Source organism: Electrophorus electricus, chromosome 5, assembly GCF_041902795.1.
Source record: "Electrophorus electricus isolate QZ-2024a chromosome 5, ASM4190279v1, whole genome shotgun sequence".
NCBI classification, from domain to species: domain Eukaryota; kingdom Metazoa; phylum Chordata; class Actinopteri; order Gymnotiformes; family Gymnotidae; genus Electrophorus; species Electrophorus electricus.
In genome coordinates, this window is record NC_137501.1 from 28,508,425 (window position 1) to 28,534,518 (window position 26,094).

General features: G+C 45.3%; 1 protein-coding gene across 9 annotated transcripts in view; it reads left to right on the forward strand.

The window, feature by feature from the left end:
* Positions 1-26,094, forward strand: part of LOC113582219 (F-box/WD repeat-containing protein 7) — a 79,585-nt gene that overhangs the window by 38,259 nt on the left and 15,232 nt on the right. For 5 of the 9 annotated variants that reach the window (XM_081714686.1, XM_081714687.1, XM_081714688.1 and 2 more), the window contains 5 exons: positions 20,000-20,067; positions 21,986-22,127; positions 24,388-24,522; positions 24,915-25,038; positions 25,563-25,699. In XM_081714686.1, coding sequence (XP_081570812.1) covers positions 20,000-20,067; positions 21,986-22,127; positions 24,388-24,522; positions 24,915-25,038; positions 25,563-25,699 — 606 coding nt within the window. Of the gene's footprint in view, positions 1-4,188; positions 4,311-14,134; positions 15,124-19,999; positions 20,068-21,985; positions 22,128-24,387; positions 24,523-24,914; positions 25,039-25,562; positions 25,700-26,094 lie in introns of those variants that run through there. The other 4 variants (XM_081714684.1, XM_081714685.1, XM_027017881.2 and 1 more) reach the window with 3 other exon arrangements.

Consider the following 26,094-nt stretch of genomic DNA (forward strand, 5'->3'; position numbering starts at 1 on the left):
TTGCACATCTGTATTACGAATTTAGATTTTAAATAGCGGTTTATTGTAAAGTGTTTCTAAATAAAGTTTGGTTTAGGGTTAAAATTACTTTTAAAGGGACAGTTGTAATTAAAATGGTCACTACAACAATCCATCCAGATTCAGTCAGAGATGGGCCCCACCCCCCACCCACCAGTCCTCAGCATCAGGCCAGAGGCATGACACGACATCCCTAAGGCCATCCAGGCCTCCCCGTGTTGCCAGGCAACCGCATACAGATGGAAGGAGGTTGTCAGGGTCTCTGCTTCTGTCCGCACCGTGAGGGGTGAGCGAGGGGGAGAGAGAGGGTATGGGGCAGGGGTGGGGTTGGCAGATCTGGAGTCTGTGTCGGTGTCCACAGATCCCCTGGTCAGTGAAGCTTCACACTAAGTGAGGTGAGTCTCAGGCACCTGACATTGGCAGGAGTTGCAATGTAGCCTTACCTCTCTAATCAATACACTCTCTCTTACTCTCTCACGCTCTCACTTTATCTGTCACTCTCTCACTCTTGCTTGCTCTCTCTCTCTCTCTCTCTCGCTCACTCTGTTGCTTTCTGTCCCCCTCCCTGCAGTGTCGGTTAGCTCACCCACCGTTACATAACAGCGGATGAGTGTATTAGTCACACTAGTATGGGAGGAGTGGGTGGCCGGATGGAGTTGTGCGTGCTGCAGGGCACCTTGTGCAATGTGGGTGGGTGGGTGTGTGGGTGGGTGGGTGTATTGGTCAGGGGCCTTTTTTGTTTATCTGCTCCTTTTGTTGGGCCTGAGCTCAGGGACATTGTGTCTTCTGTTAAGACTAGCGTGTCTAAGAGAGCTCTGTGGAAGTGGTTTCTCTGAACTGTTCACCATCACTTCCAAGGAGGAAGGAGAGATGGACAACAACTGGTTTTCAGTCAACCAGACAAAAGAGCTATAGACAGTACGATCCCAGGGCTCCTCAAGCACTCTCTTGTCTCTGTTATTTGGTATGGTTTTGTTTTATTTTTTGTTGCTTTCAGGGTAGGGATAGGGGGCAGTATCTGTGTTGGAAGCTCTGTTTGTTTCCTGAATGGCTAATATGCCAAGCTCATGCCTGGAGCGAGTCTGCTTAGAGGGGGTCTTGTTTCTGAACACTGCCAGGGCGGTCCTCCTGACAGAGCAGCCTACCCAGGCTCATTACCATACAGCTGTCTCAGAGTGAGAGGGCCTCAAACACCAAAGGCACTCCCTTACTGTCACTGCAGTATCACTCATAAGAGTTGGCCTTGAATAGTGGGTTAGAGATGCAAGCAGTCAGTGGACCAATGGCATACATTTGAAAAACTATTGTGACATCATTGTAATGTCATAATGTATAAGCCAAGTTCACATTGATGTAAACTTTTAACAAACATTCTAGTGTTGGGATTATTTGACTTGAGTGTACAGGATAGGGGATTGAAATATGATCTGATTAAAATCCAGTGGCTTTTCCTTTTTAGAATCATCAGCTTCTTTCATTAGTCTGCTCCTCCCTAACAGACGTATAAGTCTTAGTTACCACAACGGTGTGAAGACAGTGTGGTTTTTGAGTGGAAAACCTCGGCATCCTCTTCTGGAAAATTGACTGGCACGAACAGCATGAAAGCATGACACGTAGTCTGCCATGGAATGTCTATTTTTGGGAAGCTGTTCCGACCGAATTTCGCTGGCGTTCTGGCTCTTGCAGAAGGTCTTGTTCTCAGGGGAGGGTTGCCGGCTGACGTGTTAAGAGAGAAACCTATAGTAGGATTCCACTTATTAGTTCGGATGAGAAATTACAAAATTACAATTTCAAATTAAAAGTCCTAACAGTAAAACACATGAAATTGATGCAATGATGGTATACCTGCATTTATTCATTTCAAAGTATAAAATATGAAAAAAATATTGAAAATATAAAATCTTGAAATTACTGTAATTTTATAACATAGCATTTTATAACATACAAACACAACAGCTGATTTGCCTGATCTACAGTGGTTTACTATAGGTTTTTAAACTGAATTTTATCTTTGAGTTTCTTAGAGGTATGGACGGACAATTCATGCTTTATGCATGAATTCAATTAAGAAACACGTTTTGTGTGGTTCAGGAGGAATGTAGGCTGTTATCCTTCACCTTTTTTGCCTCCTCATACGGACTGTAGCAGCTCCTTCTGTTTCCTGGCGTTGGGATCCTGAAAAAAAAAAAAAAGCTACATAAAGATCAATTCTGTGTGGTACAGGTGCGTCAGACGGGGCACCTCTGTCGCTCGATGCATGCCAGAGGTCCCTGCTGTCTGTGAGGAGGAGCAGGTGTGTAAGCTCAGGGACCTGAGGAGCTGGAGCAGTGGACCTAATGAGTCTCATCATATAACGCAAGGAGTTCAGTTTTCCTCATTCAGCGTGTGCGTCACAGGAGGACCTAAAACAACCTTCACTCCCTTTGTCGACGTATCTAATTTGGACCTCCTGTTTAGAAGTGGTAGAGGGTTGGGAGGGCTTTGGTTGGGGGGGGGGAGGTGTCATACCGCATTCGTCACTGTAGGTAATGCAGCTGTATTCCTGTTCTCTGTCAGTCATGGAGGTACACCCGTGCTGTATTATAGTCTTACAGGGCATGCTAAGTGGAATGGTGAAGCAAACCCGTGCTAGTGACTGATCGGTCAGATAGCTACAGTGATTTCCAACTGGGAGCAAATCACTGGTACCAGTATAACAGAAGCTTTCACACAACAACAGTGTCACAAGGACACATTCAGTGAAACATGCGGTGTGAAATGTAACCATAGCACTCTGTTATTAAATTCAGCGAGCTTTTGAATGTGAAATCCCTTGAAGAAATAAAGTTTTGATTCCGCCTTCTGTGCATACGCTATTCAGTCAGTACACAACTGAAATTTCTTGCATATAACTGAAATACCGTCTTGCAGAAATGTTTCAAAGATTCAAAAGTTTCAGTTAAATTAGGGGACTTGGAGCAACATCTGACTGGGGCTTTTAATAACAAACAGCACACAAGTCATATATCTGTACTTTTTGCTGTTCTTTGTTACTTTTTCACCTATTTAAGATCCTGTTTTTAAAGTTTGTCATAAACTAAGCCTGCCCATGTGTTGTCTTTGCTGAAAGTTGCTGTTGTTGGGCCTCTGTTGCAGCCCCACTCTGCAATGATTGTGATGTTGCCAAACAAGAAGGAAAAAACGGCAAATCTGTCAGTCAGCGGAAGCATTGCCGGCGGGGTTATATTTGAAAGATAATGCTAATGCTGACAGTTGTAGTCAGAGGTCTCATCTCACTTCCACACTAATGCGCTTTGACATAAAATATCATTAAATGGCCCAAAGGCTTTATATACAGAGACCTCTGAAGGAAGTTCAGGACCACACAGAGCTCTGAAGAGGGAGGGAGGGAGGGAGAGAGAGATTCTCGAATGCATCATTTTTTTGTCCTTTTTTTGTCAAGACTCTAATGGTGTGATCTTTCTACTCCAGGTTCAGTGCCAATAGCAGGCTCTGGCATTTCCATTTAGAGTTTCCCCCCCCCCACCCGTCACACCCAGGCCTCGTTGACCCAGCCAGATTCTGGAGGCTGTTGGCTGTAGGAGGCAATACGGCTGCCTGATCAGATCAGTATGAATGTTCTTCTCTCAGCAAGATTACCGTATTCATACACCGCCCTTGAGTGTGTACTGCCTCATTTAGACCAGCCCACTTGGATAATGCGGGACACTGTAGGTAGGATCAGCAAGGTGGAAGCCTGAAAAGGTGGCGTCGGGTTGTCATCAACCCCTTTGTTGCCTCAATTTCGTTTTGTTTACTTTCAATTCTTGCGGTATGTCAGCCCATTGTCATGTTTGAAGCTACTCAATGTAAAGTCCACACACTGCTGTCATCATCTCGAGCAGTCCTGACCTTTTTCATATCCAGCAGAGGGGTCTGAAGGCAGGAAGAGCCTCAAGTCTCATCCTCAATCCTACTCGAGGAGATAAAGAAATGATCACAGTCACTAGTGGTGTGATTAGAAGCCATTTCCAAGACTTGACGCATGGCCTGGAATGCAAAGGAGATGTTCAGTAGTCTCATCACAAATTTTTTTTTAAGCACCAGTTGCAAAATAGACACAAAGTGCTTCGTTATCGCTCGGCTCACGGAGGGGTTTCAAACCAGCCGTCCTTGTTTTGATCTTTCTAGGCAACTGCATCTTGCTGACAGTTTTAATGGCTCCTGGCTGGCTGAAGGAGACCGAGACCGAGACCTGCTCCAGACTCCGCCTTCCTCCAGATGGTGTCATCACGGTGGAAGGCGGAGCAAAGGTGTGACGCACGATTAAGGGAGGTGCAAAAATCACGCATAGGGAAACAGAGAGGCCTGGACTAATTGGGTGCTCTGAAAGGCACGGTGTCTTCCCTGCGTCCTGGGCGTGCTCAGTGGAGATCGTTCTCTAGGCATACTGCTTCATTTCAACAGGGACCTTAACTGTATGGTCAAATTTGGATTTTAACCTGAACATCAACTAGTTTATTAGCCTGCTTAAGATGATTGGAATTTCTTCAGAAATGCACCAACTTCACCAATATATTGACTTCACATTGAAACATGTCAACAAATGTTGCATCCCAGATGGGAACTTTATTGGTTGTGGAGTTATGTCCCTCCATCCTCTTCTAGTTACGGTGGCACACCTGCTGTCTGCCTGTCACCTGGATGATGGTGCATGCCAGTGGACCTGTGTTTAGGACTCTACATGCCATTTGGGACCCTGTCCCCACCTGAAGGCTTAAACAATGCACGAGTACTTACTCTGCCTAGCTTCCAGTGGATATGTATTATTGATCATGGGCAGATAAGCCCTTTTAAATAATCCACATGTGCAGTGTGTGCTCTTATTGCCCTGTAGTCCTCAGATCTTAAAGGTGTTGATATGTGCCTTTAGGCTGCCCAGCCCTCTTAACTTTAACTGACAATACATACATATGCACGCACACGCTGCTGTTTGATCGTCTGTCCTTGTCACTACAGAGCTGTTTTAACGCGCCATAAGTTTGTCTAAGGTAGCCAAGGTTCTGCGTCCTTTTCCCCTATGCAAGTCTGAGATCAGAGGAAAAGCGAGCAGTGTTTTTAATGCATTTAGGCTGATGTTTAATGTGGCTACTTAGAGCTGTGTGTTCATTAGTGTCTCGACCGTGGTCCGGCCTTTGTTCTGCAGTCATTTAGATTCAGAAGAATTTTTTTTATTCTTGTGGCAGACGGGACCTAAGAGGAGCCAAGAGGGGAGCAGCACGGTTCACACGCCTATCCCCCTGGTGTTCCCATGATGCTCTCAAACCCCATGTCTAAGACCACACGCAGATAGATTTGAGGCGTCCAGCTGTGTCTACTTATTGTTTATAGACCTTGACCTTGATTGTTTATAGACCGAATGACCCATTGTGGACACCATAGGGTGCAGCTTGGGTGTGGTGGTGTCCCCCATGACGATCATTGCTCTGTCTTTCAGGTGTGATTGACGGCTAGACTGCTGAAGATGGGTATCACAGCTTTGCAGCTCTATCTTCCCTCCTCACGCACTCACTTTCTTCTCTCCATTTCCTGCCCTCCCTTTCTCCACCCCTTCACCTCTTCCCTCTCTCTCTCTCTCTCTCTCTCTCTCTCTCTCTCTCTCTCCCTCACTCCAACCCTTCTCCTCTTCCCCTCCCTCCCTCCCTCCCTCTAGCCTACATTCTTTGCCCTGTTGCTTTCTCGAGGGCTGACAGACGTGCCTGCTGGGATCTTTTTATCCACACCCACCTGAGGAATGGCCTTGTGGTCTCGTCATTCCTTTCTTACCCATTGTTAGCGTTCACCCTACACAGGCTGCTTCTCCCTGCACTTTGTTCTTTACCTCTTTCTTCACCCTTTGCCATTTAGTCACTGTCGCTGCTTGTTCCGGTTCTCTGTGGTGCTCCTGTGTTTGTTTAGCGTTTGTTCTCTCTTGCTGTTTCTCCTTCGTCTGTCTGTCTATCACTCTCCCTCTTTTGGTCTCTCTCTCTCTCTCTCTCTCTCTCTCTCTCCTCTCTCTCTCTGCCATGCTCCTCTCTCTGCCTCTGGTGTTCGTTTTTACTTTTTTGTTTTACTAAGGAAGGAAGCTTAGTAAAGAGTGAGCGTGAAGGATCCTCCCCAAATGTCTGTCACATGGTGCTGCCCGCGGTACCCCTGCAAGGGCAGAATCCTTTGCATACGTACTTGGACCAAACCATCTCCCCTATGTGCAGGGCGAGCCACAGAGGCGCCGAGCAGCTGGCGAGCACCACCCTTCTGCCGCCTCTCCACCGCTGGATCAGACCCCAGCCTCCATGCTGCCCCAGGCGTCGCACACTGATGGGCAGAGAGAGCCTCCTAACCCTGAGGCCACTCTTTCACTCCTCCTCTTCTCCTGTCACTGATGACTGTGTTGTTTCGATGTGGTTAGCAGCCTGAAGCCCATATATCTGTTAACTCCATAATTTGACTGAATCCCGATCCCTCAGCTGCTATGTTTAGAGCCGTATGTCTCCACTGTTTCCGAATGTGGTTTTGGGAGAAAGGATTGAGGGATCTGTCCCTGCAGAGGTGAAGCTTGGGTCCTGGTTCCTCCCTCAGTTCTGCATAGTCCAGGTCAAGTGCAGGTGGCGTGTGCGTGCGTGTGTGTGAGCTACACATAAATCTGCAGAGGGGCATTGATGGTGATCGGGCTCCTGGGAAATACTCATTAATGTATGACAACTTCCATCTCCTTTTCCTCAACACACACACACACACACACACACACACACATACACACACACATACATACACACATACATACATACATACGTACATACATACACACACACACTTAGTAATACCTCCAGGAGTTTGATGTGAAGATATGTCTTCCCCCCCGCTTTCTTCAAATGGGCACCGTTGCTGTTGCATTACATCATCTACACTTCACAGAAGTGGCAACCTAAAAACAAAAATCAGAATACTGGTTCTTTCTTATCTCTCATGTTCTTATCATTCCGTGTGCTTTTATTTGTGCTTGCTCTCAGAGATATGACAGCGGATGATGATGATGATGATGATTTTTCCACCACCGACACCGTGAGGCTGCTCCTCTCATATGACTCTGGCTCGTATGCCACATCAGTTTTCTGTTTTCTCTGCACAGTTACAACAGTCATAATATGGGCCGAGGTGAGGTACTGCAAGGTTTCCAGTCTGAGCACACAAAAGGATTCCTGCTGCTCACCAGAAACTCAGCAGTTTTCTGATGGTTTGAACAGGACCACCAGTGAGGACAGCAACAAGTCACAACATGTCCTGTGAAGAGAGGCAACTGGTTTTCACACGCATCAGTGACCGTGTGCGACACCTACTGTAAAAGTTTTGTACGCTTGTCGTGTTTCACCACCTTGCACAGTTAGCATTTGATACTTGGTTCCAGACTAGCTCTCGTGTGTGTACTTAAAAGTTTTATATCTGAGCATAAGCAGTCCAGTGGGGTTTTTGGTCTGTGACTTACCACCTTCGCTACCCAGGTATTTTGTAAAGTATTTTAAAAAAAGATTCTTACAGCAGAAATTTCTTTCGTAACTGTTGGTGTGTTGAAGTGATGGTTATTGATTAGTGGTCTTGTACACAATGTCTCTCTCTCCTCTAATCTTCCTCTTCTGTGACAGTTTGTGCAATTCTTATTTTCCCATGAGATCTCTTTGCCTCACCTGTTCACACTGTACAATCGTGCTGCAGCCTCTACAGCTTCAGTTTGCTTTTTCAGTTTCACCAAACCAGTCTCTATGCCTTCTGAGCTCTGCTCTGTCAATTAGACACACACACACTTCTACTTATGTTCACTAGTTTGTGTCAATGCCTAAAATATGAACAAACCCAGCATTTAACCTAAAATTAAATTTTAGCCTCAGACGCACCCAGTTATTCAATCAAAGTTGTCTTATCTCGTTTCCCAGGAACCAAAGCAAGGGTGAATGTGTGTAACTGTCTAATCATGGATCCCTCCCGGCTCTGTAACACTCCCCACCTGACCCCAAGGACCACTCCAAGGTCTCAGTGGTGATTTTTTTTTTTTTTGGTAGGACACCATAAAGATATTTGTTGTGGGGTTTTTTTGCTAGATTTTTGGTGTGGGTCTTTGTTTGAGGGGTGTGTGTGTGTGTGTGTGTGTTCCTCACCACACAGCCTCTCTGTCTCCCTTGGTTGTTCCCACCACCAGCAGAATGTACATTACTGCATTGTTAGGCGAGCTCACGCTGTAATTTGGGCCTATTTTTATCAGATAGTGGCACTGCTTCTTTCGTGTGTGTGTGTGTGTGTGTGTGTGTGTGTGTGTGTGTGTGTGTGTGTGTGTGTGTGTGTGTGTGTGTGTGTGTGTGTGTGTGTGTGTATGTATTTATGTATATGTGTGTGTATGTATGTATGCGTGTGTGTTTGACCCTTTCTGCTGATATCCATCTTGAACTATACAAACAGCCAATGTGATATGATGTCGGTGCGTCACTGAACGCACAGATGATGCTGTAAAGGTCAGTGCTTAATGAGATGGGTGTCCATGATAAAAGATGGGACAGGCAAGCAGTAGCTGTACTGCTGAATCACTGATGGCCCTTCACCACACACACACACACACACACACACACACACACACACACACACCCCACTGAACCCTGTCTAGAGAGGAAGGAGGGAGATATGCTTGAGTAGGAACTTTGACTAATAGCATGAATCTGCTGTGTTATATATTATATATATATATATATATATATATATATATATATATATATATATAATGTATGTGTGTGTGTATGTATGTGTGTGTGTGTGTGTATAAAATCTATTTATGTATAAACACATTCACACACAACGAACAACGTTAAGCACACTTCTGTCTTCTGAGTATCTGCCAGGGCCACACTGAGCATGCTCAGTTCTGCATTTGCATCATTCCACTTCCTAGAATGCTCACAAGCATCACTTATAAAATCACAGGGAGGGATAAAAACACAACCAAGCATAAAATTATATTGGTACAGCTATTAAAAGTGTTGCCTCTGTTTAAAGCTTTTTCACCCTCTAAGTATGTAAACTGTTTCATGCTATACCTAATTGCCTGATTTTATGCATCAGATGTTTTACAAAGGCATTCTATTATTCTCAAAGCGTCGCCTTTTAATTCTGAAGTTACCCGTTTTACAGACTTTGTGTAGATGCTGTTCGTTAGATATGACTGTTATGAGCACTGTTTAGAAGAGTATCATGTTATTCGACTAGTAATTGTTCTTGAAACTACTGATTTTGTCTGTGTGTAAGTGCGCGCACACACTTTCAAAGCTCATGTGAAAACTGAGATAAAACCCGAGTAGGTTAGAGATTTTTCACCATGAGCGTCACTGTTTCATTGAAGGTCACTGGGACTTTGAAGACACATGTCTTTGGTACTGCGGTAGCAGGTCAAGTGTTTAGGTTTTAACGGTTTTGTTCTCTTTAATGTTCTGCACATGTGCTGTTGTGCACAGAGTCCACACAGAGCCGTCAGTTCCGAGGGCCAGCCTGTCCACTGCCTGCTAGTTTATACCTTTCACCTGGTTCACAATGATGTGAAATGACACCTCCTCTTAGAAGGCCTTCGTGCCTGTCCTCATATACCTTAGACCTGAGGTTCCCAGGCCAAGGCTTACTGTACATATTATTGTTTAAAAACCTTTGTGCAGTTTACTGAAGGGACTGGTGCTGAGCAGGTGGGTTGATTTAGGTGCGTCAGAGCAGAGAGAACACTAAGCTGTGGATATATTCTCCAGACTTGGGACTGGAAAGGGTGTCATATATATGTTGTCCAGCATGGATCAGAATACATACTGAGCATTGGTGCTCAGTCTTGGAGGGATGGAGTGAAACACCAGGGAGAAGCTGCTTTTTATCCTCTCATAAGGCACTAAACTGACCTAAGATCAGGGAAATGAATGTTTGTGGCTCTGAGCCCAGTCTTTTTGTAAACAGCATTTTAATATGCCCTTTTAATCAATTTGAGGCTTTTTGTGTGTGTGTGTGTGTGTGTGTGTGTGTGTGTGTGTGTGTGTGTGTGTGTGTGTGTGTGTGTGTGTGTGTGTGTGTGTGTGTGACTGATGTGAGTGATAATAGCTCATGTCATTCTGTCCCTGTAGTTTGTGCATCATTAATTCATCCATTTAGTGCTTACTGGAGAGGTCATTTGCTTTTGTCAGAGTATTACCCACCTCTCCTCCTTCACGTCCTAATTGGCTGTGTTTAGAGGGCAGGTTGAGGCCTAAATTTCTGCAACTGGAAGAGCCTCCGTCTGTTAACATAAAACCTTCCACTTTCACTGGGCAAATCAAAAAAAGTTTGAGTTTGCTGCTTGATGAACAACACACAAAAACCAGTATTAGTTTAGCGATGATTTTATAACAAATTTATAACATCTCATTTGTGTGTCTTGTTGAGCTGAATTTATGATGGTTTAGGCTTTAAAGTGTTGACATATAAAGACCACAAGTTCCAACACCACCGATTTCTGTCTTTACTTATTACTATTACTGGTGTTTCACCACTGTCTCATCACTTCAGATCAGTGTTAGCAGCAGGAGAGGTCTTAATGTTGCTGATATTAGACAGCAAGGTAGTCTGGTAGTCTCATGCCCTTAGGGAACTGGAATACTAATCGCTGTATGCGGACTCTCCCAGCTGTTAAACCTCAGCCCTACCTTATCGGAGATATCTCCCAGACATTGCTGTATATAGTGGGTTTGAATCTCCATCTCTGGTTAATGGATCTTCTCCGATATTAACAGCGTAATTTCCCGGCACCGTTCCGCTCCTGCACCCATCTGGGTTCAATTTAGCCAGAGCTGTTATTGTTTGTCTGCCACACAAATTGGACAGCAAACCTTCGTGTCTCCATGCATCATCCTCCCTCATTATTCATGCATTCATTAGAGGCCACACACATGTGGGAGGGGTCTCTGACCCCCCCCGTGTGCATTTTGCTCTCTCTGCCCACGGCCCAGTCATATATGATGGAGCACTGGTTCAAGCTGTAGGCTATGCATCAGGGTCTAATTGCTAATCAGGGGTGAGAGCAGATGGCAACATTGTGCTTAGAGGGCCACCCTGAGCAGAGGCTGAATTTGTTAACCCCTCCCACCCACTGGTCATCTGTCTGTTGGATAGGAATGTGCTCCTTCTCTTTTAAATCTTTCCTGTACGCTAACTGGGGCCGACCCGATGTGAAGCCCCTCGGAGGAGAATCAGTCCACAGAGCACAGTTCTCCCTATAGCACAGCAGACTTCAGGGTGTGGGTGAGTCGGAGGGGTGGGAATACTTGTGCATGAACTTGTTTTTTTCATTTTACTCTTAAAAAAAAAAAAAAAAAATCAGCCTGATGTTTGTTTCTGAATATTCACTTCCACTCTTTTCATTCCTCAAACAATTGGTTTTATGATCCGATTCACTTGCACCGACACAAATTCCATATGTATGACTCATTTTCTAGGGGAAAGTTGTTTGTAATGCGCCTTTTTTTAATGCTTCTGAAAACAGTTTATCACTGTTACACCCCCCCCCCCCCCCCCCCATTGTGGCACGTGATGGACGCTTTGTCCCAGCCATAGTGGCGGCCTGCTGCAGCCTAGCCAGTATAAAGCCCTGATTTATACAGCACAAGATGAGGCCACATTCTTTCATCCCCATGGCAAATCTGTCTTACTAGTTCCTTAGTAAGAGCAAAGTGTACCTTTTGGTGTTCCATGATGATTCCACCTGTTTTGGGGAGTGTGTGTGTGTGTGTGTGTGTGTGTGTGTGTGTGTGTGTGTGTGTGTGTGTGTGTGTGTGTGTGTGTGTGTGTGTGTGTGTGTGAGGCTCTTCGAAGTGCTTCGACAGGGCGCTTTCTCAGATGCCATGCATTCCTGTCGCTGTGTAAAGTTTACCCGGGTTTTTGTCTGTTGAGGCGAGAGAAAGAACTCGACACACACACAAAAAAAAACTGTCCCACTGGGCCCCTCTGAAATATACGCACACACCGAGTTTCATTTAGGGGTTGCCACGGCAATGTACAGACAGACAGAAACAAAAAGATGTGGGTCAAGACCTCGTCATTTCACCTATAGACATTTTTAGTTAAGTACAAAAAGATTTGGTCTTTCCAAATCCTGTAGCTGAACTACAGAATTATTTTTTTTAATTCAGAAAAATGTACTCTTGAAAACTTTCAAATAGACCCTGACTTGATTCAGTTATGGCCAGTGGTTTCAAGGTGGAATGTTTGAGACCAAGGCCGTGGTCATCACAAGAGCTCTCACAGTGCATCTCGCTGCCTGTCATGTCCACAGCTCCTGTACGGACACACACACACGGACACACCCTCCTCTCTCTCTCTCTCTCTCTCTCCTCTCTCTCTCTCTCTCTCTCTCTCTCTCTCTCTCTCTCTCACACTCACTCAATGGTGATGAAGAGGAGATGCAGACTATTCATCAACGGATTGCCTGGAAACTTGTGACAGGTGCAATTTTGTCCCTAACAGCAGGCAGCAGTAAGTCATTTTGGCACACCTCTTCAGAGTACAGTGAAGTACATTCTGGCCCTGCCATGCTGAACACTTCCATAATAACACACAGTGCAGGACAGTGTGTGATTTACACAAACTCACTGCTTTATTCCTTTATGTTTGGTACAAGCATCTATTCATCTATTTTTGTAGCTAAAGGCTGAGAGTACAGTAAAGAATATACTACAGTACTAGAGGAGGTGGATTCAATGGTTAATATGCCATTATGTAGTGGCATACACTAGCCCTACATGACTGCTGAGATCAAGATCAATTCTACCTAATATAGAGTTCAGCTTCATATTTGCACTGTTTTCAGACAGAAAGAACAACTACTACTAGGGGCAATGGTAGCTCAGTGGATAAGGTACTTGACTAGTAATAGGAAGGTTGCCAGTTCAAACCCCATCACTGCCAAGTTGCCACGGTTGGGCCCTTGAGCCTCAATTGCTTAAGTTGTATTCAGTCATAACTGCAAGTTGCTTTGGATAAAAAGGTGTCAGCTAAATGCTGTAAATGTAAACTTCTAATAGTACTATATAGTTCTAATAATACTATTAACAGTAGTAATATCTATAGGTACAGCACCTTTTAATACCTTGAAAATGAAAGTGCTGTACAGTGTGTGTATGCAAATAAGAACAAATCAGATGATGTAATCAGTCTAAATCTTAATTCAAACTGGTATTGGGCACACAGCCCTTCACACTCGATAAAGCATGTTTGATATTCCACAATGATGTTCTGTTCCTGAGTGCATGTGTGCATGTGTTTGTTTTTGTGGGGGAGTGGGGGGGGGTTTGGTTTTGTTTTTTTTGTAATGAATGCTGTCAAGCAAATGGTAGAGATCACATTTCTCATCTCTTACCTGATCATTAGATTAGACTTTGATGAGCCTTCTAACACCAGTACTAACTCCAGTTAGGTTTGTTTATGGTTTGTCACCCTAGATAAAAAAAAATTTCCCCTTTCTGCCCGCATCATCATTTGTGAGGTGCTGAAAATGTAAATGAAGTGGCAGAACTCAGATTTGCTATCCTTAAGCACAGCTATTCCATTCAATTGACTGATCTGAATGCTTTCACACCCAGTGAGCAGTTCAGTTAGGGGAAGATTTGTGAAATCTATCACCTGGGTAAAAATGTCCCCACCTTCAAAAGTCCATTGTGTGGGGATAATTGTCGTCTTATTAGCTTCACTGGCTATGTGGTCTCATTTTACTGCCAACACAACAGATCTGTTTTATGCCTTAATGAGTTTGAGCTTAGTGAGGCCTGACCGATACCACACACTGAAACTTGGACATGGCTGTAGTTTATTTACAAGGTTACTTCAGCTAGTATCCCTTCCAGATAAATATACCACCTCACCACTTTGTGCTCCATAGCGTAGAAGTTCAAGTGTGAGACGAAGTTAAATGTTGAGCATTCATTTGTCTAACAAAAAATGAAATTAGATTTTTTAAATTATGGTTTCAGAGTCCTATGAGCATTCTCAGAGGCTGAAAGCATCTGGGAGTGTCCTTTTTGCTGCCTGGAGGCCTGTGGGTCTGGGAGTTGTCCTGACATGTCCGGAGAGACGCTGGAACAGGCGCCCTGTGCCTTTTTTCCCCTCGTTTCATCCAAGCTAATAAGAATGAACAAACTTTTTAATTACATTTCTGTTTTTATGACTTCGGTTGTTTGGTTAATTGGTTGGTTTGTTTGCTTTGGGATTGCGAAGGGCAAGTTTCCTTGTTTCCTCGTATTTTATTTCACCGTGGGTTGACACCGTTTTCAGGTCGTGCGTTCGGTCCCTTTTGGTTTTCATGCAAACATTCCTTAGTTTTACATAACGAGTGTCCTTTTCATATTTGTAAATATTTAAAATATGGTGGGCACACGTGCGCTTTTCTATTCCGTGACCTGCGATAAACTAAGCATTCTGGAGGTCGGTTTAGTGAGTTTGCGTTTTTGTCATGAGTCCAAGTATAACGCGGCCGCTCTCCCTCTCCAAGAGGGGGTTCGGCCACCGCAACAAGTGCGGGGAAGCACCCGGTTGTGCCCGTCGCCTGCCCGCTCTACCGTTTCCCTGCGCTCCGCTCCTCTTCTCCGATACCCTGCGCGTACTGTTGAGTGGGGTAGTATCGGGAACGCTCGAAAGAGGGCAGGGCGCTCCGCTTTCTCTCGCCTCCTCACCCCTCCCTTCCCTTCGGCTTCCGCTCTTTTTCTCGACCCATCCTCGTCGCCTCCTTATTCTCTCGCAGTCTCGCGGGGGACGGTGAGTGGGGCGAGCGAGCGTGGACCCTCTTGTTCGCGCGCTGCTCCTCCTTCGGTGAGACGCCGCGGAGACTTTACCGGGCGCCGCTGCGTGCGCGAACGTCCCGTGACGTACATGCACGAGCATGTCCACACCAGAGACGGTTTTGGATCTACCTGAGAATACGCAGGTCGCGCGCTGGTTAAGAGCTCTTGACGAGCACAGATATCTGGACTCTACCGACTAGCTGTGAAGGAAGCGCATCGGATTACAATCATGGGATTTTACGGCACCTTAAAGATGATTTTCTATAAAGTGAGTAGGATTTGAGCGAGCTGGTGTTTTGCTGCATTAACAGACACGACAATCCGCTTTACTCGGGTATCCGCTCCTCATTTAAAGTATTAACTGTGCATTTGTGCAATGCTTGGAGCTCGTAATGAACGGAACAGCAAGCTTGATGTGCTACGGTGACAGATACTAATGTTATGTCCACTGCGGGAAAAAAATATCCCACTGACCGCGGCAGAGACGCGAGCGAATCACCTTGCATGATATTCGGTGCCACAACGGTCGTAGGGATTTTCCGTTATTAAGATTCCCCTACTTTTATAAGGCGTGGCGGGAACGTTTGACTAAATGTGCTCCGACGTATATTCATTATAAAGGTTTCGCTTATGCCGACAGTAAAATACTGGCGCGCTCTTTATTTTTATTTTATTTTAATTTCTCTCCGTTATTCAACCATCTGCCAAAACGCATCGCCGCAGCTGCACCTGCGCGCCCTACCGATCGTAGCCCAGATCGCGCGCTAGCGTCGTAGCGTCACAGCCCATCTCTCGCTTCTGTCGGCGTTTTGATGTTTCCGTGCTTGATCGGGACATCGGGAGCACAAGTTCCTGATTTAAAGGGTTGTGCGTTATAGCGGTTCCCCCCGTTAGTGGATGCTGGGGACGCAGTAGGAAAGCAGATCGTGGACAATCGTATTCCTCCATTGCGGCAGTTCGTTCCTAACTGGTTAAGATTCTGTTTGGCTTTAATATTGTATGTACAGTACGTACCTTCATGCAGTTCGGTGGTAATTGTGCACATACATAACCTACTCTGCGCATGCACTGTTTGCGTATGACGAGGCGTAATCATCTATTTAAAACTTCTTAAAATTGGTTTTGCGAACGCGTAGGCGTTATTTAAGACTCGGCGTCCTGTTGAACGTGTTCGGTTTTTCGCGGTCTCCTGTGTTACCCCTTGAAGGGTGTGTACCGCGGAATGGGTCACTGTGTCATTGATGGTTTTTTGGGTGTTTTTTTGTTTTTGTTTGTTTGTTTTTTTTAATAGTGCGAACTGTACTCGACATCTGTCGCAGCGTCGACACGTTAGCCTCCTTTAAAAGCGTACAAATCAGAGTAATTCGCTCAACATCGCTGCACGTAGCGAGGATGTGTACCGACCTGGAGCGGCGGACGCATGCCAGATGCAGTCGCCGACGTTGTTCGTGATGGCATCATTAAAGTTCACGTGAAAGGGATTAATTTCCTAATTAGAGGCCCCTCGGTGAAGTATTCTGACGGTAAATACAGGACAGTTGGGAGAAAACAAGCAGCAACCGGCCTTCCCTCGCGCTAAATGTTAACGTGGGAGGTTTGACTGGAATAAGCCCGATTGTTTCCACAGCAAAATTTAGGCCTTCGCAATAGTCAAATAGGAAAAAAGGGATTGCTGAATTATTGATTTGGTAGTTACTTGATCATTGTGTTCTTTACCCTATTTGCTGTTTTTGTTTAATAAACAATTTAAGCGCATATCAATTACATCTGCAACCTAATGTTGCAGGTGTAGTGCCTAGCACTCAAGAGGTGCTGATTTGGCCAGGGAAAGAGTGTTTTACCAGACTCATTACTTTGAACAAATCTGTAATCAGAGTTGTGCTGGCCTCTGGTACTTCCTCGCACCACTAAGTGAGGTGTCTCCCCTGTGGGCTTGTGGCGTAATGGTCCCGCTGTGGCTCATCAAGAAAACGAAGCTCAACACAAGTGCAGAATTAAATATGCTTTGCTAAACAAAGTGATAAAAATGAAGAGCACTGTCAGGCTCCGAGCAAAATGCAAATGGTGGGTGTGTTTCTATGTGGGGGTGGTTATATTTCTAGATGTGCGTATGAGAGGGGTGGGGAGGAAGTCACAGAGTGAACATGTGCAACTTGACCAGGGAGTAACCAGTGGGAGGAACTGACTGCTGTTGGGCTTTTTATGTTTTTAGAGTTTTATAAACTGCATTCTCCACATGCCTTTCTTGTGGATAATTTCAAGTTCCTCGCTCTGCTCAAGGATTTTCGCCTGTTAGGCCAGCTTAGCTTGCACACCTGAACACTGCTGCACACACCTGCATGCACATGACTCAGCCAGCAGTTTCTATATATATATATATATATATATATATATATATATATATATATATATATATATATATATATATATATAATATCTCCACACACACACAAGTAGATGAGAAACCTTTCAGGCATAAAGAGCCACTGTGTGGTGGTGTGGTAAGAGAAGTGCAGGGGTAGAGCCTCTCTCCCCGTGCTCCTCTGCAGCTGCTGTTGCGACATTCTCCTGAGGTCCAGGGCACTTGTGGTGAACCACAGCTGGGCACGGTGTCTGCTAGCAGTAGCTGTGTTTGTGGTGAACCAGGGCGGAGAGCATGCCCTGTGCTTTTTCCACGGGTGCACTCTTCAAGACCAAGGTTAATTTGTCAGGTGCACTAAATATTTGAAGTAAAGAATACTTTAAAATGCTATGGCTGACATTGCTTGTGAGCTAGTTGGTGGACTGAAGTGGAATAGAATCCATGCTCTATTGCATACACACACTGTGTGTGTGTGGGGGGGGGGGGGGGGGTGTAGAATTACAGCAGATAGGGAGACACACCCACACCTTCCTAATTCTGTCTACTTTTAACTATCTGACCATCTACTTGGACTGGGGTGTGGAATTATAGCAGACTGGGAGACACACATGCTCCTCTTTCTACTTCTACATAATCTACTTTTAAATGTCTAAACATCTACGTGTGTGTGTACACACACTTGCCAAAGCGCTGATGCTCTGAGATCACACTGCGAGCGCTATGCTGGCTATTTGCACAAAGATCTTGGCCATATGCACCTTTTAAAACAAAACCACTTCCTAGATTCCAACTGAAGAATGCTTGACACACAATTATACACAGTTTCCAGCTGGACTGGAAATATGTTCTTATGCACTTTTGCCTGCGGTGACTAGGAATCCCACGTTTCAAGCACAACCAAGAAGTCCATATGCCATAGATGAATCCTTGATTCACCAAGTCACTTTCCAGTCAGTCCCCTTATTGTGGTATTGATCACTAGATCCATTATTTGTTCACATCGCTCATGGTTCTGTTTGTTCCTGCAGTGTCCATAGCATGGGTTTACCTTAATCAAAACCTCAGGAACTGCTTCACAGTTGGATAAAGTCCATCTCATTGTACCAGCAGTGCTTGCAGAAAGATAGAAGTTAGAGAAGTTAAACTGACTTCACTGCTGTTTCCATGACACAGATCATAGGCACTTGGTCCCACCTTCCTCATCACAGAAAATTGTACTTTTTAGTAGCTGAATTTTATTTTCATTTATTTCTGGTGGTGCATAATGCTGCCCGAGACAGCTAAACTGCCTTTGTGTGAGAGTGAGAGAATTAGAATATTTGGGGACTCAGTGTCATGTCTGTGGGATAGAGCTGAAGTTAATGTAAGCAACAGAAATTACTCGTGTGTACAAATGAGTCCTCATTCACTCTTGTTCATCTAATTTCTGTAAACATCCTTGCGACTTTAAAACCCATGTACAATGCACAAAGAGCTCCTATTGTGAGAGCCTGTTCCTGTTTTCTTCCTGAAAAGTCTGGTTCTAATTCGCCTATAGTACAGACCCATTTTAAACACTGTACACCCCTAAAATAGTTTTATTCAAATGTGCATTAGGACTTTGCTGTGTGAGGACACTGAACCTTTGTTTTTCCATAGAGATGCTCTGCAGCCAGGCACCAAGTATGCACTAAAAGAGGGTCATCTCTGGTAGCGTGTGTGTGTGTGTGTGTGTGTGTGTGTGTGTAAGAGAGAGAAAGAGTTGGGGGGGGGGGGGGGGGGGTTGGGAGAGTGTGGTGAATAAAGAGGCCATTAAAGAATAGGCTTGTTCTATTTTTCCCCTCAGAGCTGTTTGTTTGTTTTGTTTGTTTGTTGGAGGGGGGGTGTTACGGCAACATAAAGCCATTGCTCACCACTGCACTTTGCTGGTTCACTCAGATGCGTCACCTGCCTGTGTGTCTCGTGTGCCAGAGCCGGTCTTTTGAAAGTCTACCAACCTGATAAACCTGAGTGCCGACTTTCAATTTTGGAGACCTAGTCCATAATCCTCACTCGTAGATAGCCATGTCTCCTCTCACTACTCCATAACTGACACTTAGAATGAAAGCCAGTGAGTATAGGGTCATACTGGTAATAGGATATAAAGCCGGGTGACTCTCTCAACATTCGTAAACAAACCCAGACACTGAGCTGGTTCACAGTACCTGTGTGTGACTGTTGGGAAGTTTCTTGAATATTTTTCTCCATTCACACTTGTTTGTTTGCCTTTTAAAGCTGTTACAGTTCCAAGCTGGACAAAAGTTAGATCTGACTTTACCATTGCATGTTAGTGTGGTTCTAGGTTGGTGCTTTAAAGTGCTTATGCATCTGTCAGTTTAGGTCTGTATTTTTGCTAAATTAGGTAATTCTAAGGAGACTTCCATTTAATTCTCCTTCTATGCCAGATCTTTGGTGCTTCTCTTCTAAACCTAAAAAAGAAGAGAGTAGAGATTAATTACATTTAAAAATGTGATGGGTAGTGCAGGTAATTCCAGTGGGCCAAATCCCTTAAATATTTTCAGTGTGCAAAAGGATTCTCTAGAAATGCTTTAAAAATACTTTTAAGTGTCTAAAATGCTAGAAACCCCCTTCCTGTTACTGACTATGGTAATGAGTGTGTTCATAAGTTGGCATTGGTCTGTTTCTGCCCCATTGTACAGTTTTAAATGAAAACCAAAACTAAGCCCCCTCTCTCTCACCCTCTCTCTCTCACCCGCTCCTCTTCCACCCCACCCCCACCCCCAACCTTCCTTTTATTTTGCAGATGAAGAGGAAGTTGGACCATGGCCCCGAGGTTCGATCATTCCCTTCAGGGAAAAAGCCCTGTCCAAGGTACAAAATCACTCTCTAAAACACACCATGCGAGGGATATAGTATCCAGTCATCTAACTGTTTTGTGGCTCGTTTCTAGCTGTGCCATGTGTTTGGGATTCAGAGTGATGCCTTGAACACTTTCTCAAGAAGCGATGAGGAATGATTTCAGGGCAGCATGGTTGCAAGAGTTTGCACGTTATGTGCTAAAATGTGTGCTAGCTTGCTTTCTTCTGGAGTTCTTTGGGTATAGAGCAGTAGTGTGTTGGCTTGCTTTCTTCTGGACCTGCGCTCTGGTTTCATTTGCTTGTGATCAAAGATACTTGGAGTGGCTCAGAGTGTGTAGAGCAGTAGGGTGTGGGCAGCTCTGTGAATGTGAGATGCATGTGTAGAGCAGTAGGGTGTGGACACCTCTGTGGATATGTGACACAGATGTAGAACATTGGGGTGTGAGCAGGTCCGTGAACTTGAGACGCATGTGTCGAGCACTAGGGTGGGGACAGCAGTGTGAACATGAGACTCTGGTGTAGAGCAATATGGTGAAGATTGCTCTGTGAATGTGAGACGCTGGTGTATATCAGTAGGGTGTGGGCAGCTCTGTGGATGTAAGACGCAATGTAGAAGATTGAGGTGCAGGTCACATGAGTGTGTAGAGCAGTAGGGTGTGGCGGCTCTGTAAATGTAAGACAGGTGTAGAGCAGTAGGGTGTGGGCAGCTCTGAGATTGTGCTCAGAGTCTGCCTCTGCTCCTCTCTGCATCACATCCCAGTAAAGCTGAATCCATTACCAAATAGGGCTTACCTAGGTGGACAGTTTTGCCTATGCGTGCTCACTCTCTCTCTCTCTCTCTCTCTCTCTCTCTCTCTCTCTCTCTCTCTCTCTCTCCCTCTCTCCCTCCCCCTTCATTACGTGGTACAGTGTTAGTGCTGAGTTGTCTGTAGGCTGCTAGTTGCTATGCCGTTATGTCCCTTGAGGTTTGAGGATATGGGCCTGAGGACATGAGCTGTAGTGAGATCGCTCTCAGTCAGCTTACTCCCAACTAGCTGAGCATAACTGAGCACAGGATAAAGAGCGAATGCTGTTACATACCGACCTGCTGGCTCTGTGGCCAACCATGCACACAATACAGAGCATCACAAGGGCACACCGAATTTAGAGGGAGGAAACACAGTTACTCCTACACACGCACAAGTAAAAGGACCTGTTGATAAAGGAGTTAATTTCTGTACAATTTACACAATGTAGATGTAAATTTTCTATAAAGCCTTAGTCAGTGTGCTAGACTACACAACCACTATATACTGGATTATAAGAGAAGTTAACCATAAACGGTTCTGTCAGTTCTCAGCTAACAGATTTCATTAAACCTGTGGCTATGTAAAGATAGTGCCTAAATAAATGAAATTTCTGTATTGCCTGTGTAATGGTGCGTATGTGTGTGTGAGAGAGAGAGAGAGAGAGAGGTGCACTGTGTGAGCTGAGTTCCCTGGCAGGAGCTCTGTGTATTCTCACAGGTCTCAACTGTGCTGTTGTCTCAAGAGTCTGAACTTGTAAGAATGTGTTATATCGGAGTTCACATATCTACAGTGACTCCTCTACTTCCTGCTCCTCCTTTTTCCAACATTCATTCTGTTAATTCCTCTGCTGTCTTTAAAACAATATTTATTATTCAATTTTAACAAACGCCTTTGGGGACTTCTGAAGCGGACTACCTGAAGCCCACTCTCCTAATTGAGTTTTTATTCATTTATTTGTCTATTTATTTGTTTATTTAGTTTTTGTTTATTTATTAAACCAGCTGATGAGAGCTATGGGAATCGAATGAATAAAACGTCTGGCGATCTGACATTGAGGAAAACACTTTAGATGACCAGTAACTGGTTGTTGGGGTATTAGCCTAGTGAACTCACTCTCAATGTCTCTTGCGCTGTCTCTCTCAGTCCTACTGGTCTGGTCCCGTATCCCTCCACTCCCACTACATTTGGGGACTTGCGGGCGGCTAATGGCCAAGGCCAGCAGAGACGCCGCATCACGTCCATCCAGCCCCCTGCTGGCCTGCAAGAGTGGCTCCGCACCTTCCAGGTAACGCACACACCTTCCAGGTAACGCTCACACGCATGTGGGCCGAAGTTCTAAGTATTGGTGAATTCTGACCATGCTGCGTGAGTGTACTTTCCTGCACTACTGCTACTGGCAACCAGGCTGAAGTGCTTAAAAATACACACACATTTTAGGACACACATTTTTAGCGTGACCCTTGGTGAGATTTGGAACACTCTTTAGTTAGTTATAGAAGCTACCGAATGTCTGATCATTTACTGTGCAGTGACACAGCCAGGTTTTTAGCAGATTCCACCCCTGGAACCCTACATATTAGTATTCTTCACCTCTTATAACCCTGAAAATTTGCATGCTCTGCCTCTGGGGCCATGTGTATATTGGGATGCAGCTGCCTCTGGAAGCCTGTAGGGCCAGTACTGTTTCTTCCTAAAGAAAAATCACTCCTGTAAATATGGGCCACCTGAAACCCCTCCTCTGGGACTGGCCTGCCAGTTACCCACTTGCTTTGCTTCTGAAAATTTATGGTTTTTACTGCACGGTCTTAGAGTCCAGGGCTAGAGGCTGGGATTAGACACTCCCTGAACTCCATGCATGCAGCCCATGCTTGCAGTCACTTCACCAGGTGTCTGTTCTGAGCTGGATTTTTTAAATATAAATAAATATGCCCTCTGAGTGCCCTTGCCTCCTAAACGAAAACACAACTGACTCAGCAGAGGAAGGCGGCCCGGCCCGGCCCGGCCCGGCCGCAGTGTCCTGTGCTGCTGATAATAGCAGGCTTGTTTCAGGCCCTCAGCACTAAGTGAGCCAGCCTCATGTGTAGCAGCCAACAGCTGTGGGAGCAGATATATACGACAAGGGCCGAAACGCCATCCTTTCACCAGAACAGAGCCCTGTCCTACCGGTAGAGCCAGGCCGGCTAGAGTCGCAGGCATCGCAGGAATTGCCGACGGTGGTTTGTCTGTGTGCTGCATTAAATTCCATAGGCGTGAGTCATGAGTGGTGGGCCAGACAGCAGTCAATATTCCACGCCTATCCTGCACAGTGCGTTGAGTCATATACCCCTCCCTCTGCTTTCTGCAGTCGAAACCAAACAAGCCTGAGGATACCCCCCCCCCCCCAACACACACTTTTTTTTTCGTTGGCAAGGTGTGCTTTATTTTCTCATCTTGCACATTACCTGCAATGTGAATGATTTTCATCAATGAATTGTGCTTAAAAAATTGTTTGTAAAAAAAACAAAGCAAAAACAAACCAAAAAAAAAACCACAGCAAGTACCATTGGAGCGTCTCAAAAAACCATAAAGAAATGTGTTATTAAATCAGATGGGTGTTGGAGTTACATTCACTGCGTCTCTGGTGTAGTGCATCTCCCTCCACCCCCAGGAAGCCTGAGAGCTGATGGAGCAGGTGGAGAGAAGGTGGGGCTCCCCGAGGGCCGATTGCTTTCTGAACGCCACGGGGCCTGTTGTTTCTGAACCAACCCTGCGAAAGGAACAAATGACTCGCTGTCTGTTATTCAAGATTTAAGATGAACCTTAGATTTATGCTTCAGCCTGGCGTTTTAATGGAGTGAGAAAATATTTTTACAGAGTAATTTTGTTTGTTTGTTTTGGCCAATACCTCCATTTGGATTTAATGCAGCTGTGTTTCCCTCCCCTCATAAAGTAGACTATATAAATGGTGTACTGTGTTAGTAACACACACACGCGCGCACACACACACACACACACACCACCCACAGTAAGCAGTTCCTGCATGTCAAATATTGTCCAGGTAAAATATCCTCTACTAAATAACAGGTGAACCAGCCTCCTCACCCATTGTGTCTGACTTCCTTCCATCCTAAAAATCCCCATGTCACCTTTTCTCCTCATTTGCTCGCTCTGCAGAGCTGAACGACTTTGGGTGTGTGTGTGTGCGCGTGCGTGCAAGTCAGGCTGGCTGGCACCTGCCTGCATGCAGGTCACCTGTTCCCTAGTCTGTGTGTAGTGTGCCGTGTGTGTCATGGCCCGGAGGAGAGCGTAATTGGCTGTGGTTTGAATAAAGAAAGGTTTGGCAGTTATTGATTGCCGGGCTTCTTGCTTATAATGAGCTTCTGAATACATGGCTGGTAATAGATGCAATCTCTGATACTACTGGTGAGGAGCTCCTGAGAATGGCTGTTTGTGTTATGCTTTATAGTAATTTGTGTGTGTGTGTGTCTGTGTGTGTGCGCGCGTGTGTGTCTGCCGGACTGTGTGTGTGTGTACGCGTGCATGCATGTGTGTGCGTGCGCACGCAGAGCTGGAGTGGGCCAGAGAAACTGTTGGCACTGGATGAGTTGATAGACAGCTGTGAGCCCACGCAGGTGAAACACATGATGCAAGTGATCGAACCCCAGTTCCAGAGAGACTTCATTTCACTGCTACCCAAAGAGGTACACACTCATACATGCGCACACACACACCTGTCCTACATTAACCCATATTCCCCATTGTGATGGCTTCTTGAAGAAAATGCCTTTCTAAATGACTGTGAAGCTCTAGACTAGGCAACAGAGTACGGAACACGCGTTGCTCTTTCTTTAGGGGTTTTGCCGGTGATGGATTGCAAAACTGCAAGGCATTGTGGGTCTGTACAGACATGCAGGCCACCACCTCCTTTTCCAGAATGTTTACATACATACTTAAACACAGAGGAAAAAAAAGTGATGAATAAAACGCGCAAATAAATGTGACAGATCTTTCATGTTAATGCCTGAAGCGAAGGAGGATGGTAACTGTCAGCAGGTGAAGAAACATTTCTCTCTCTCTCTCTCTCTCTCTCTAGTTGGCTTTGTACGTGCTGTCCTTTCTGGAGCCCAAGGATCTTTTGCAGGCAGCTCAGACGTGTCGTTACTGGCGCATCCTGGCTGAGGACAACCTGCTCTGGAGGGAGAAATGCCGAGAAGAGGGTGAGCCCATCACAGCCCCTCCAACAATAACACACCTCTGACTGACTCCTCCACAGGCCAATTTGTTAGCCCACACCAAAGTGCAAGGTTGTAACTGTACAGCTTAATGAGTTTTCTTACACTGACACATGATTTAATAAATCAATTAATTTAATTTACTAATGAGCTGAATCAGGTGGCAGAGCAGAGAAAGTAGTTTTGTGACTTGCAGATATTCCACCTGCTCCTCTGATTGGCTGCAGGAAGCGCAGAGTGGTAAAATCCACAGAGATTGTGCTCTCACAAAGGTCACATGATTTCCTGCCCTGGGCAGTAAAGAGCAGGTGTCCTCAGTCCTACAGATACTCTTAATAATGACTGGTGAAGGTCTTAATGCCAAATGCATACATGCCCTCATTGCTGTCATCATGCTGCTGCTTCTAAGCTGACCCCTGTTCTTTGTTTATTGCTGCTGGTTTCACGTTGGCACTGTTGCTGACTGGCCTTTTATACCCGTGGTGGGTTTATTTACGCACCCTCCTCAGGCATCGACGAGCCGCTGCACATTAAGAGAAGGAAGGTGGTGAAGCCCGGCTTCAGTCACAGCCCCTGGAAGAGCGCCTACATCAGACAGCACAGGATAGATACCAACTGGAGGAGAGGAGACCTCAAATCACCTAAGGTCATCATCTCCACATGCATAGACTTCTCCACTCCTCACACCTTCTCTCCCTCTTACATTCTGTTGTGTTCTCTCTCTCTCTCTCTCTCTCTCTCTCTCTCTCTCTCTCTCTCTCTCTCTCTCTCCATCTCCTCTTTTTGCCTTATACTGGTATTCTTCTTAATTTAAAATTTGTTGAGAAGATCTTCAGGAAATCTTTGAAATTTGTTCAGAAACTTGGCATCTATGGTTTTCTAACACAACACAAATCTGGCTGTGTGTGCGCGCGTGCGTGCATGTGTCAGAGCATTATACACCTCCAGTACCTAGTGTTAAGTCCAGGTGTGTGAGACACTTCTGTCAGACATGAGTGGACTGACGTGATCTAAGGTGCAGTGGTGTAACTGTAGTAACTG